This window comes from Telmatherina bonti (assembly GCF_933228915.1).
Source record: "Telmatherina bonti genome assembly, chromosome: 17".
In the NCBI taxonomy this organism is placed as follows: domain Eukaryota; kingdom Metazoa; phylum Chordata; class Actinopteri; order Atheriniformes; family Telmatherinidae; genus Telmatherina; species Telmatherina bonti.
The window spans coordinates 7,755,971-7,769,467 of record NC_136615.1 but is presented as its reverse complement, the minus strand read 5'-3'; the positions used below and the strand labels follow the sequence as shown (position 1 = coordinate 7,769,467).

At 42.6% G+C, this 13,497-nt stretch overlaps 1 protein-coding gene across 1 annotated transcript; it reads right to left on the bottom strand.

The window, feature by feature from the left end:
* Positions 1-1,289: 1,289 nt before the first annotated feature.
* Positions 1,290-11,747, bottom strand: ckmt2a (creatine kinase, mitochondrial 2a (sarcomeric)). Its single transcript, XM_079256855.1, has 10 exons — positions 11,664-11,747; positions 9,366-9,556; positions 7,336-7,534; positions 6,635-6,730; positions 6,330-6,551; positions 3,654-3,739; positions 3,380-3,503; positions 2,040-2,174; positions 1,702-1,827; positions 1,290-1,628 (listed from the first exon to the last, which is right to left on the bottom strand). The coding sequence occupies exons 2-10, from the start codon at positions 9,512-9,514 to the stop codon at positions 1,512-1,514; spliced, it is 1,254 nt and encodes a 417-aa protein (XP_079112981.1). The 5' UTR covers positions 9,515-9,556; positions 11,664-11,747; the 3' UTR covers positions 1,290-1,511.
* Between the last annotated feature and the right edge of the window lie 1,750 nt (positions 11,748-13,497).

Sequence of the window (13,497 nt, the reverse complement as noted above, 5' to 3'; positions counted from 1 at the left end):
TGCTTCAGCGTCTCCTCAGTCACGGCCTGTGCGGTGCTGGTCTTCGCGACGGTGATCCGGTCCACGGCGATGCCTCTTTTCTGCAGGTCATCCGCAGCTTGAGTGGCACTATTGTAGAGGATGCTTCCAGAGTCAAAGAAAACGCGCATCTTGCTGAGTGGGGTCTGGAAACGTATCCCCTTACCCTTCAGTGCTCTTTTGATAGGGATGTATTCTTTTCTTCTCTTCTGCACATCCAATGCATAGTCATGATCGAAGTACACTTGCTTGTTGTTGATGTGTATTGGCCTCTTCCATGCAGCGCGAAGCACTGCTTCTTTCACGGTGAAGCGGAGGAAGTAGACGACTATAGACCGAGGGGGGGCTGTCGCGGGGGGCTTCAAACCTAACACCCGGTGGGCGCGTTCAATGCCGAGATTATAATCCTGGCCCAGGTCGTTCTCAAATTCTCTTTTAATCAGATTTTCAATAAAGGCAATCATAGATGTGCCCTCCGAGTCCTCCGCCACTCCGTAGATCCGGATATTGTTGCGCCTGGCACGCCCCTCCATCTCGGAGACCTTCTCTTGCAGTTTATGTTGGTTTTGCATCAGCTGAATAAGTGCATCCTTCACTCCAATATCCCATCGCTCAGTTTCCGCCATGTTATCCTTGATCTGTTTCATGCGTGCCTCAGCGTGATCCACTCACTTGGCGGACTCCTGCAACTTTAGATGTACCTCTTTAGTGAACTCGTCCATTTGTCTTTTCATATCCTCATGAAATGCTGAGCGAAAATCTTGCAAGTCAGTCTTTAACTCAGCTCGGAGAGTGGCCATTTCAGCAGTCATGACCTCACTCATGGCACCTCGGATCAGATCTAGGCTAACCGCGTGGTCGCCATGTTGCTCTGATGTTAGCTCCGTTGTGTTAGCCGACGCTTCTTTTTCCATTTCACTGCCGGGATTGTTTCGTAGTCTGTATTTTGCTTTCTTAGTTTTATCCCCACTCATTACTGCTGCGGGTTAACACTATTTTTGCAGGATTTAATTCTCGAGTCTGGGGGAAATCGAAGGCTAGTGCCGGAGCTCAGTTCTTATGCGTGCATGTCTGGGAACGGCCACCGGAAAAAACCGTGTAATCAGACATGTTGACAGATGGAAAGCGACGTAATGGGAGATTTCTGTCATTTATGCATACCTTACATCACCGTGATGGAGGGCCGAAACGTGTCAGCCATGTGTCCCAGATTACGTGTCTGATTAAAAACAAACCAGTAAAACTGAATAATTTTGCAGTCTGAGTCAAAATGTTTCATGTTAGTTATTTATTTAAGTCAGGGTTGCAATGAACTTGAGGTAGGACGTCCACCATACAGCAGATCATGTGTAGGATCACTGCACCCTGAAGACGCGCTTCAGCCTGCTGGCTAGCTCTGCATGGACGTGGTTCTGCAGTTCTCCGGCGGTTCTCCGTCTGGAAGCAAACAGCAACCAGCTGATCACCTCCTGCAACGGTCATGAGTCCAGGTTTCACTTCTTGAACTGAACAAGGGGAGCTGGGACTTTAATGTCCTGGCCTTTCTCCAACTTCTTCTCACAGTCGATCAGGTAGTTGACGCCATCAACCACCAGCTGAACCAGCTCCACCTGAACACACACAAACAGGTCACGTGTTGGGAAATGGTGGCTCAGACTGGGGCTCAGCCGGGCAGATCCTCACCTCAGATTTACCCAGACGGTCCAGGTTGGAAATGTCGAAGGTGTCTCCGGTTGCAGCCGTGTCGACGCCGCCTGTGCCTCGCTTCTGCAGCCGCAGGTTGTTAAGGATTTTGGAGAAACGTGGGTCCTGCAGGGTCATTAGCAACATGTAATTGTAAGGGCTGATTTTTGGCTTTTCTGCTGCCGTTGCACAGTAGAAGAAGAAAATCTACCTGGCTCCAGGTACACACAATCTTTCCTGGTATTAAAAAGTGCAGTCTGAAGAGGCGGAAGCTGTGTGTGTGTGTGTGTGTGTGTGTGTGTGTGTGTGTGTGTGTGTGTGTGTTAAACGTGTGTTACCTTGCTGAGATTTGGCAGGCGTACATGAACGCCCGCCCTGAGGCCAGTGCCCAGATTGGAGGGACATGTGAGCACGTAGCCCAGACGCTCGTTCCACATGAACTCCCATCCTCTCTCCTGGATGAGATGCTCCACCTGGGAACACAACATGCAAAGGCTTCACCAGCTCTGCATCATACTAAACTAGACCCTAACAGCCAGAACTCTGGACACTTTCTTGTCGTTTAAATTAAAAATGGGGAGTACTCAAGCGCTCATAAGTTTTGGGACACTTTCCCACTGGAATAGATGGAAAATCATCCCAAGACAATTTCCCAATAAATAATACTTTAAGGTTGTGCAAGAGACTGCGCACGGCGGTGTTTTACGCAAGAAAAAGTAATGTGGTGTTGTTCAGAAAGCAAACAAAACGCAGCTTTGTAGGTCATTAGGAACTTTCAGGTCACTTTTGTCTTGATTTCAGGCCCCGGTTCGGTCGGGTTTCCTCAGACGGGATGATGTTTTGTCGAAGAGTGTTTCACGTAAAGAACAGGGCAGTTTTACTACCGTTTCAGGTCATTAATGGACAGTAAAGTCAGGCGGAAGAAGAAGTAGTTCCTAACATACGACGATCAGTTAGAAAAGATTCTGATAGGAACTTTCCATCAAGTTTCTCTTCATTATACATGACCTGTAACTGCAACAATGATGTCTTAATTTGACAATGAAATTTAGAACATACCTGATGTCATGGTATCAGTATTGATCCCCTACACCACATAACTGATGTTTTATGGATCTGGACTCAAATAGACCAGGTCTAGGTCAAATACAGAGCTTCAAATTGGAAAATCAGGACTGGATTATCCTAAAACATATTAAATACTCTTTTAAACACTATAATTTGTGAAAATGTTATTCTAGGTATTTAAAGTAAAGTGTTTTGGCACATTTAGCAGGTCCAAATCCACAACATTCAAACAGGCAAACCTGAACTTTCTGCACATTTACATGTCATAAAATGGGTTGTAGAGTTTACTATGTTTGGGATAATCTGGTCCAAATAGTTCCTGGACATGGTTTAAGGTGGTATATACCCCAAACAGACAAGGAAGTAGCTCCTTTGGGCATTTAGCCTTTGCTTCTGTGTTGTGGTGAAATGTGGACGGTGGAAACAGCAAAAGGAACCATGGAAAAGTTCTAAGTGTGTGGGGACTAGTAAGAGTGGAACACACCAGAAACAGGAAATGACCTCAGAGAATTCAGCCACAAACTATTCTGCACGTTTGCAAAGTAACGATACTTTGCATTTTCTCTTCCACCGTCGTGTTTCTGAAAAGAGCGCAACATTTCCGCCGAACCTGTTTAAGTCCGCTGCAGAATCTCTCAAACACTCTCTTCATGTTGCCGCCCTTCTCCATGGAGATGACTCTGGTGTGGTCTTCCTCATTTATCCAGATCAGGAAGGTCTTCTCATTGTTGTGCCTGAAGAGAAGCAGAAAGTTAATCTCTCACTTTTACTTTCATACCACCAGATTTAAACATGCAGCAGAACACACACTGCGGAACGGAGAGAGAAAAACTGGGACGTTTTGTTATCATGAAGGGTCACACAGAGATCTGAGAAGACCATACCAGATGCCCCTGGCGTCTGGCCAGTCTCTGGCCATAAAGGCACATGTCAACAGTGGAGAAACGGGCTTGTCAAACAGGAAGTGGTCCTACAGGTGAGGAAGTAGAAGAGAAGTTGAAAGAGGAAGCAGAGATACAGGGAAGACATTTACGGGACAGGGAGGGATACATTTCACATGCTAATGGGATGTGCTGGTTGGATGTAGGGATTTTTAAAAGAGGACAAGCAGTGGAGTCTAAATGGATTTGGTCTTACCAGATGCCCCTGGCATCAGGCCAATCTCGGGCCATGAAAGCTGAAGTGAGCAATGGAGACACAGGCTTGTCGAAGAGGAAGTGATCCTTTAATTAGCCGCAGCGTGAAATAATCAGAGCAGAAAGGTCTTTTTTTTATTTCAATCCTAACGTAAAGTTAACCAAACTTCTATTTTACACCTCTTAAATGCCTGATAATGACACATAAATCTCCTTTCCCCCCAAAAAATGACTAAATACTAAATGACTAAAGAAGGATCTCCTGGCTAGTTAGCTAAAACAGTCCAATTATTCTGCTTTCCAAGTCAAAGTTAAGAAGCTGAATGTAATAAAATAATGAATATATGATGAAACTGTCTGTTTAACTAGATCAGGGGTCTGCAAGCAGCATGAACCCTTTTGGCCCTGGTGGAAAATAAAGTGTAAATTACCATGTTAATTACCAACAATACTGACTAGCATGTATGCTTGATTTCTTTTAAGAAATTAGCAAACCAAAAATTACTTAATGTTAAAAAACATCTTGAGAGCAAAGCAGCTGCTGAAAAGGTTGGAAATGAGCAAAAAAAACCTTAGAAACACACTTAAAGGAGACGGACAGAGGTGGCAATCCCTGGTCCAGAAAGTAAAAGTCCTGCCATGTTTCTGGATCTACCTGTACATTTAGAGCAGATGTTTTCACCAACAGGCTCATTTACCTGGCAAATAAACTCTGCTCATTAAATTCAGCTCGTTTGGTGACTGGTTGGAACAGCTGCCGGACAGGACTCATACTTTCTGGACCAGGAATTACCACCTCTGGAGACGGAACAAGTTCCTAAACTCAACTACCGCTGCAGGTTTTGCAGCGACCAAAGACGCTCCTTAAGGGCCGTTGTCCTGCTACAACACATCAGATTTGTATTAAATGTATCTAACAGCCTACAAAGTTCTCAAAAATCAGTGATAAGTGTGATTCAGGTGTGTTTTTATGTCCTCGTACAGAAAACCGCAGCTGTTCGAGGACCTAAAAACTAAAATAGTTCAGAAAGAAGAGATTGAGATGTTGTGTAGATGTATGAACTCTTTCAGGTGCAGGTTTGGCATTTCTTCTACCATGACACATGAACTGTAATAAAAAGTCACCATGTGCTTTTTAATGGTAAAGCATTTTTAAAAGTTGTATAAGTTCTGTGGCTCTGAGTGATTTTTTGGTTGGACAGGTGGTAAAAATGTCTCTTTTGTCAGTTACCGGTACTTTGCAGACCTCTGAATTGTCTCTGGAATCTCAGACACTAAAATCCACATTTTCATTGATTTAAATAGAAGGTTATCCTCCGCCTATTATCATCTATGCAGGTTTATCGCAGAAACAACCTAATTTATGTTGCCAGAATATGTGACAAGACGTGCAAAAAGTGGCATCCATTACGTAACAGAAAGGATTTAGTCCTATGCTCTGATGACATTATTGATCCAACAGGAAGTGAAGAAGTTTCTTGTTTGGTTGTGTTTACTTTAACTAACGTCCATGGAAGTCACAGTCACATTGTAAAAAGAGTGTATTAATGTTTAAGTGCACCTTTCATGCTCGACTTATTGGCTGATTGAAGGACACAAATAATATTTGTTCTGAATGGAAATACTCATTTCTGCTGTATTTCCCTCCCGCTACTTGCTAAGAGGAAGTCAACTTGGGTTGAATTTAAAGATACACACATGACCTATTTGAACAATTCAGTGGAAATACTGGTTGTATCATCTGTATCCCATTTTAAAATACTTTTGATACTCTTATCCTTATTACCTATTGATCCTGGAAATAAAGAAGCATCTCATTGACACAAACACTAGCTAGCTAGCTAAAGTTAGCCAACATATTTCTATAGTTTCTGTTGTTTTTAAGCATCTGTTTTACCTCAGTTACAACTCAGTTTATAACTGACTTTCATAAAACAGTTAAATGTTACATCAGAAATGCAACAGTAGTAGAAAAAAACTAATAAATTTGTGCAGCTAAAAGCTAATTAGCCTTGCTTAGCTGTGTGCTTAGCTGCAGCCTCTGATGAAAAATGATGAATTAATCCTGTTTGATCAACAGGATTGTAAGAATGAAACTCAAATCATCTATAAAATGCACTAATAATACAGATAATCTGTTTAAAATTTTATTTTTCCATAATGGCTGCTAATAAAAGATTCACATCTTTATTTTACTCTATTTTTTCTATTTCACTTATCGGCTTTTTATATTGATAAATATGTCTGAGGATGTATTAACCTGGAGTATTTATGAGAAGTAATGCTTAAAAGATGTGAGTGTAGTTTCATGTAGGAGTCATGTGTTCAATTCAGGGGCCTGTGCTAAAGCAAAATTTATAAATCATAAATAAATAGATTTAAAGGTACAGTTACATGTCAGACTAATTCTAATTAGTGGCTTACATCAATGAGCTGCTGCTGCTCTTTCTCTGTCATATCTCCCAGGCTGTAGTAACGTCCAGCTAGGTCTCCTTTCAGGCCGGCCAGGGCCGTCACCACCACCCGCTCCACCTCACGACGCTCAGCCCTCGAACAGGCCGGGGGGAGGCTCAAACCACGGATGCTGCGGCCCGTCCGGACGCGGGATGACAGAACATAACTCTCATCAAACATGCCGTTGGTTATCTGGAGGGAGAATAATTAAAATGTTGCATAAATGATGTGGGAACAGAAGAAAGTAAACCAGGTGAGGGGAGTTGTGCACCAACCTTGGAGGCATCCAGATCAGTGGGATGTTTCATGGTTTTAGGGTCATAGCCGTTGTGCCGGTCTTTGATGATGGGGTCAAAGAGCTCGGCAAACACCTGGAGGCAACAACAAAACAAAGATATAGGTCTAGAACTTCACTCTTGTTAACTTACCACTCTGCTAACATCCAATCACGTGTGAGATTTTTCCAGACGTATGGAAAGTAAAGGGAGATTTTAGAGAAAGTTGATGATTGCTGATAATCTAAAGGCAGTTTGTGAATCTATTTGAGGTTCACTGGTATTATAGCATTGTTTAGAATATGCATAATAGTTGAAGGAAGGTTTTTATGAAGGTGGTCTTAGCACAGACCCCTGAGGAACACCTTGCTTAGCCAAAATGTAGATTTCTGGAAACACACTGATGTAAACCAGAGAAACGGTAGTTCTGTTGGCTTTAAGTTCAACCCAGAGTTCCAGTCATACTGAATACGAGGTATAACACACCATGAAGGTCAGAGAGGATGAGGATGGTGAGAAGGACAGCTGGGAGATTATAAAAGAAAGTTAAATGGGATTTTTATGCATTATTTAGGACTAGTTATTTGACTGATTTTTTGTCAATTCATTCCTGAAGTAACTGATTATGTCTCAAATGTAAGATAACAGATAAAAAAACCCAAAAGACTATCAAGCGATTAACAACCTTCCACTTGTTTTACCTCATAACTCTCCTCGTCGCCAGCCACACAGCCCACGGTCTTAATGAAAGGATGGCCTGGGTTGTCGACTCCAGTTTGGATGCACTGGTCCAGGGTCCAGTTGTTGGGAGTCACCTTGTCTCGCAGTTTAGCATAAATGGCTGGAGTCAGCGCAGATGCCATGCAGTTGTTGTGTTTCCTCAGATCAGGAAAGTCGGAGCTTAGGGAGATGAAGAATAGGAAAGAGACACAATAAAGATGTGGTTTTTTTTTCTTTTAAATGAAAGAAAAACTGCACGATGATTTTTTAAAAGCTACTTTGAGAAATTTTAGCAAAAACTGGACATGTTTTATTAAAAAAATGCAGATTATAACAGTCTAAAATATTAAGGTTTCTATGCAGGTCTGGATGATTTCTTCCTGTTTTCTTTATTTTATTCTGAAATATTTCTGTTTCTAAGTCTCTACAGGGTCTTTGGATGCAACGCAATGCCAGGACATCGTATCAGTTACTGAAATGGGTTAAATTAGGCTCTCCAGCTAAACACAAAGCAAACGATGAGATGTTTAACTTCCTCTTTCAGCTCTTTTTTCAGCTTTAATCCCACATAAACCTACAGTTTGCAACACTCCAAACTGGCCTCTCCAAAACAGTCAAATGATGCAGAAAAAAAGCTGTGAATCAGAAAAATAAGACCTTTTTCATTACATACTTACATACTTACACACAAACACAACGGATCTGCAGCTTTAGCAGCTTTTTAACGAGAAAATGAGACAGCAGAGTGACACTTATCTCAAAATAAAACCATGTTGCAGCAGGAGTTTGTTGTTGGCTGAACCACAGCCACACACACACACACACACACACACTCTCACACACACACACACACACACATACACACGCTGCAACAGGAAGAAGCATCCTGAGTGTCGGGATGTCTGAAAGGGGTTTGGAGTTGAATTGAGTTTGGAGTTTAATGTTTTCTGAAGGAAATTTTCCTGCTAAATAAATTCCCAGATTGAACCATGAAGCAGCAACCTGGAGGCTGCAAACAGAGCTGTCCCTGGTCCTACACCTGCTTCACACAGTCATTTTACCGTCACACATGCAAACACCTGAGCGTTAAACACAGGACCAGAAGCTTTCACTGTGTAGGAAAACTTTTCCGATTGGATCTCTGTTCAGAGGCTCAAGAAATGTCGGCACATGGCGTCCTGAGAGAAGATCTCCAGTGTGCCTTGGCATCAGTCCCACACATGTCTGGAAATCCAGTGACAGGCCAGACCACTCCTCTGAAAGATCCCACCCCCCACCCCAACCACGTCAGGTTGGTGTAAAGTCTGCAGAAGCTAAAATACATGAACCGATCAGAAGGCACCTCCCTCTCCATGGAAGACGGTGTCCCGGCTGAGACTGTGGAGAGAAGCTTCAGCTTTTCTTTCCATCTGTCTGGTATTTGGGTTAAATGGAAAGTGTTAAAGGCAGGGAGGGAGGGGGGCGTGAAAGTGAGTCAAAGGTCAGGTTCATGAAACCTGAGCGTGCCAGCATCCCCTGCGAGTCCACTGCTTCCTCGCCTCACTGAACCAGTTCCTAAACAGGCTGCAAAGTCACCTTTCCGTTGTGGAACATGAGTCATTCTGCTGACGTGCACGTGGCGAGACGCACGTAGCCGCTTTCTGTGTTGTCAGGGCGCCTGATGATGCTGTAAGGTCATCTATTCAATTTAATTATAAGGTATTTATATAGCGTCAAATCACGGCAATGCCATCTAAAGACGCTTTACAGACAGAGAAGAAAACAATGAAAGCCAATTCATAACAGCCTATATAAGGAAACCAACAGATTGAGTTGGAGGTCCAACTCAATCTCCCATCCTGAGCAAGCACACTGGCGACAGTGGGAAGGAAAAAACTCCCTTTCAACAGGAAGGAAACCTCCGGCAGAACCCGGCTCAGGACAGGCAGCCATCTGCCTCTGCTGTGTGGGGGGAAGAGGACAGAATCTATCCACTGCTCTCCACACGGTGCTGCTGATGTTGCCGTCTTACCTGGGAGGATACAGCTTCTTCTTGGTGTCTGCAGCCAGAGAGTTGCTGTCGTTCAGCAGCAAGCCTGCCGCCATGCTTCCTGCACCCAAACCAGCCAACAGCACCGCTGTGTTGCGGCTGGAGACCAGGCGCCGGAAAGAGCTCGCCATCCTTCCTCCAGACGGATACTCCTGGTTTCAGTAGAGAAAATACTGGAGAGCAAAATGGAAAAGAAAGAATGTAGAAGAGCCAGACTGGAAGGAAAAGCAGGATTTCAGAAGAGTTTTAGAACAATGTCAAAGTTAAAGAGCCACCAGCATGCAGACAGATACTTTTCCAGTGAGCTGGATCTAATGCAGAGAAAGGAGGAAAAAACACGCGCAGTTTTTAACCCTTTAAAGCCAAACGTGACACAGTTCATTTTGTATGAAAGCTGCTCACATCCTGTTGAACACAAGGTGATGCTCATCTTCTGCCTCCTGACAGACTCCAGCAGACACAAAGCAGTCAGTTCACATCTCACATGGTGAGAAATGATAAATATCCTCCAAAACATCTAAATGTTCTCCAATATTTTGTTACAGAGTCTCGTAGTTTAGTAAAAATAGAAAAAACTCAGTGCATTTTGATCATTTGTAAACCTAATTTTTATATTTTTCACTCAAGACTTTTAAAGAACTTAAATAAATAAAAGATAACTCAAACAAAAATCTAGAAAATGAACCAGCTTAGCTTTGTTGCTACTGTTTTACAATCCAGGACATCTATTTATTTATTTGGACATTTCTCTGTCAACTGTCAAATTTGTGAGAACGCACTGCCGGGCTTCTTTTATTTGGTTTTTATCTTATTTCCTTCATATATTGTTGTGCAACTTTCTTTTTTTTTTTTTTTTTTAAATTAATGTCGGTTTCCTTATTTTCCTTTTACTGTATTTTATTTCTATATAATTGTAAATAATTAATGAGTGAAGGGGTTAAATTAACATAAATTTGGAAAATGGAACAAAAATACCTGTAAAATCTATATTTCAAATTATATAATTTTCTTTAATTTCTCTTTTAATTGTGCCCATTAGAATGGATTCTGCTGCAGATATTTCCTTCAGAACAAATAAAAATAATCAAAAATAATACATTAATTTATAAAATGAATTAGCTTAAAAATTTTTTTAAATTTCTTTAATTTCATTTCAAAATATGAAAAAATAACTCAAAATATTTATAAATGAATCAAATAGTTCATTAAAAAATAAAACATAAAAGATAAATAAAAAAATATATATTGTGAATATTTAAAATGAAGTAAGTGGAAATGCTTGGAGCCAGACCAGACCTTCTGCATGGACCTTTATGAGCTGCTATGGCGACCCGCTCCTCATGCAGGGTCTTGTTCGGTATAGTAAGAAGCTTAGAGCAGTGTTGCAGATGCTCTTCTTAGCTCCATCACAGTGTTCACCTGCAGACACGCAGCTTTTCATGCAACCTCTAAAACGCCAGAAAGAAAACAATAAAACTTCCAGGACAGAGTGAGAGCTGCCGTTACAGAAAGATGTTAAAAGGAGTCACGGTGCAGTTTGTCTCTTTCACATTACGCCTACCAGACTGTGGCTTAATATAGAGATAAGCTGCGAGGACATCATTACTGGTGCTAATCCAGGTCAGAGGTGAAAGATATCTGATGAGTCTGACACTCAACTGATACCTGAGGAGTCACACCGCCAGTCGCATGATTTTCATCCAACACATTTCTCTTTTTCCTCTTGCCGTGCAGGTTAAACAGGGGACAGCGGTAAACTTATATTTAGATCAGAGGAGGGCAGCTTGGTGCCAAAGCCCCTTCTGGCTCATACACACAATGACATTCTGTCCAGGTCATAAGACCAGAACCAGTTCAGGCTGAGGGACAGAAACTGGGGAGCAGCCTGAGAAATAAACCAGAAGCTGCGTCCACTAACATACTCCTCTGATCATGTGGTTTATGGCTGAAATTACATGCAGCTACTACAGCCCTGGATCAGCCCCCCCTCCCCTGAATAGAGCTGACAGCTTTGAGGACATCAGCAGCTTCATGCTCCCCAGAGGACACGCCACGGCGAGGATTTACAGGAAAAGACATTAAGATTTACTCGTCTTTTTTCCTCCTTTGTGTTTGTTCAGACATGCATCACATTAAAAACCATCACATCCAACGTACCTCTTCACAACATTTCAGTGTGATCACTCAGATAAAACATGCAGAACAGAGTTAGAAACAGTTCAGAATGAAACTGTCGGCCTGTGGAGGCCGTCTGGAAAGGATAAGAGGAGGGTACAGTACCTGGAAGAAAGCTTCTGCCTTCTGATGGAAAGTTGCCGTTAAAGAGCTTTTCAGAGGCTTGCAGACAGGCTCCGCCCCCCCACACCACCCACCAACATGTGGGATTAAAAAGTCGAGGCCAATCATAAGTTCAGACAGAGACGGGTATAAATCAGTGAAGGTAATGGCCACTCACGGTCAAGGTCATCTTTATTTATAGATCCTGTTTAGACTAAAAGACCTTTAATGTGAAATAAAAGAAAGCAAAGAGACGACGAGGTGTGAAGGATCCTCACAGATCCTCATCGATCCTCACACCTCATCGCAGAACAAGACTGAATAAAAGTTTTACTTCACTTTGAATCCAAACACATCTCTTCCACTTATACAGAACTGGGACTGCAAGAGTTCATGCTTAAATATCAAGGTCTGGGTCGACCTGTTTACACATGATCTCTTCTATACGTCACTCAGACACACACACACACACACACACACACACACACACACACACACACACACACACACACGCAGCGTTATTTCTTCCACCAGCTCTGATGTGCAGCAGGTTTCATGCAGCAAAGCAACACTGAGCTGCAGATGGTTGGTGCTTCTCCAACACCAGATGTCGGGGAGTCACACGAGTTTCATCGTCATACAATGCATCAATTTAATAACAGTTCAGTGTTTATCGATATCTCACATTCAGTTATGATTTATATGAAACCAGATGTTACGACCCAGACTCTGCTAGGGCAATTGAGCCGCACAAAAGAAAAACCTGTGGCCAGGTGTACATGTGGACCAAGACAGATTTATTGTCCAAGGGGGAAGACAAGGCAAGAATAGGCCAGGAATGGCCTCAAAATAGCCAAACCAAAAGCAAAACAAGCCCGTAAAGTGGTTATCCAACAAAATACAGCATTGGTTTAACTATTCCCAAAACAAAAACTAACAGACATAACAGGACTGGATTTTATACAAAGTCAAAAAGTCCTTCCAGAACTACAACATGTTAGAGCCACAACACATGCAGAGGGCAGACCACGACTGAGCCAGTGGTAGCCGTTGAATGAAAGACTCCTGGTGTCTTTTAAGTCCTGGTGATTAGTGGAGTCAGCTGAGTCCGGAGTTCCAATTATCCAATGGGCAGGGTGGAGATGAGCAGGTGACATGAAGGACCAATCCCAGCCAGGAGGCAGCAATTAGAGTTGTGTTTGAGCAGGAATCCCAGCTGAAGGTTCAGAATTAGTAAACTGAAAAACAATACAGGCAGCCGTAACACCAGATCAGCTCAAAAAGTCACAAAGCAACCAGAAAATCATTAAATATTTCATTCCTGAGCTCAGGTTCTTCAATGATTTAATAAAAAATAAAAGTCCTCATAACAAAGACTGACTGGAAATATGACCATTTTCAAAATAAAAGTCTGTCTGATAAATGTTTATTGTCGAGCACATGATGGATTTATCGATGTAATAAATGGACCCCATCAGAGGAGACAGAGTTTGTAAATCAGCCTTTAACTCATCGTGACATTTCCCCACCTGAATGGGATTCACAGCGAAGCATCATAAGACGTTGCCATCAGTCCAGCTCATGAGGCGGCAGCATGACCCGCTGACCCCAGTTACCCCAGCAGCAACGCTTGGGTGGCTGGTACCTGCAGATCTACATGATTAACCATCATTAATCGTCCAATTACAGCAGGAGTGTCAAACTTCGGTCCTCGAGGGCCGGTATCCAGCAGGTTTTTGTTGTTTCTCTCTACCAACACAGCTGATTCAAATCAAATGGATCCAGCAGCTTCTCATCAACCTATTCATGAATGTTGGTCAGGTGTGTTGGAGGAGGG

Excerpts from the sequence above, each read along its gene's own strand:
- ckmt2a (XM_079256855.1), bottom strand. The coding sequence starts at position 9,514 with ATGGCGAGCTCTTTCCGGCGCCTGGTCTCCAGCCGCAACACAGCGGTG. Across the intron at positions 6,552-6,634 it reads CTGATCTGGATGCCTCCAAG|ATAACCAACGGCATGTTTGA; the intron begins GTTGGTGCACAA and ends TTCTCCCTCCAG. Across the intron at positions 3,740-6,329 it reads AGCAGCAGCAGCTCATTGAT|GACCACTTCCTGTTTGACAA; the intron begins GTAAGCCACTAA and ends CCTCACCTGTAG.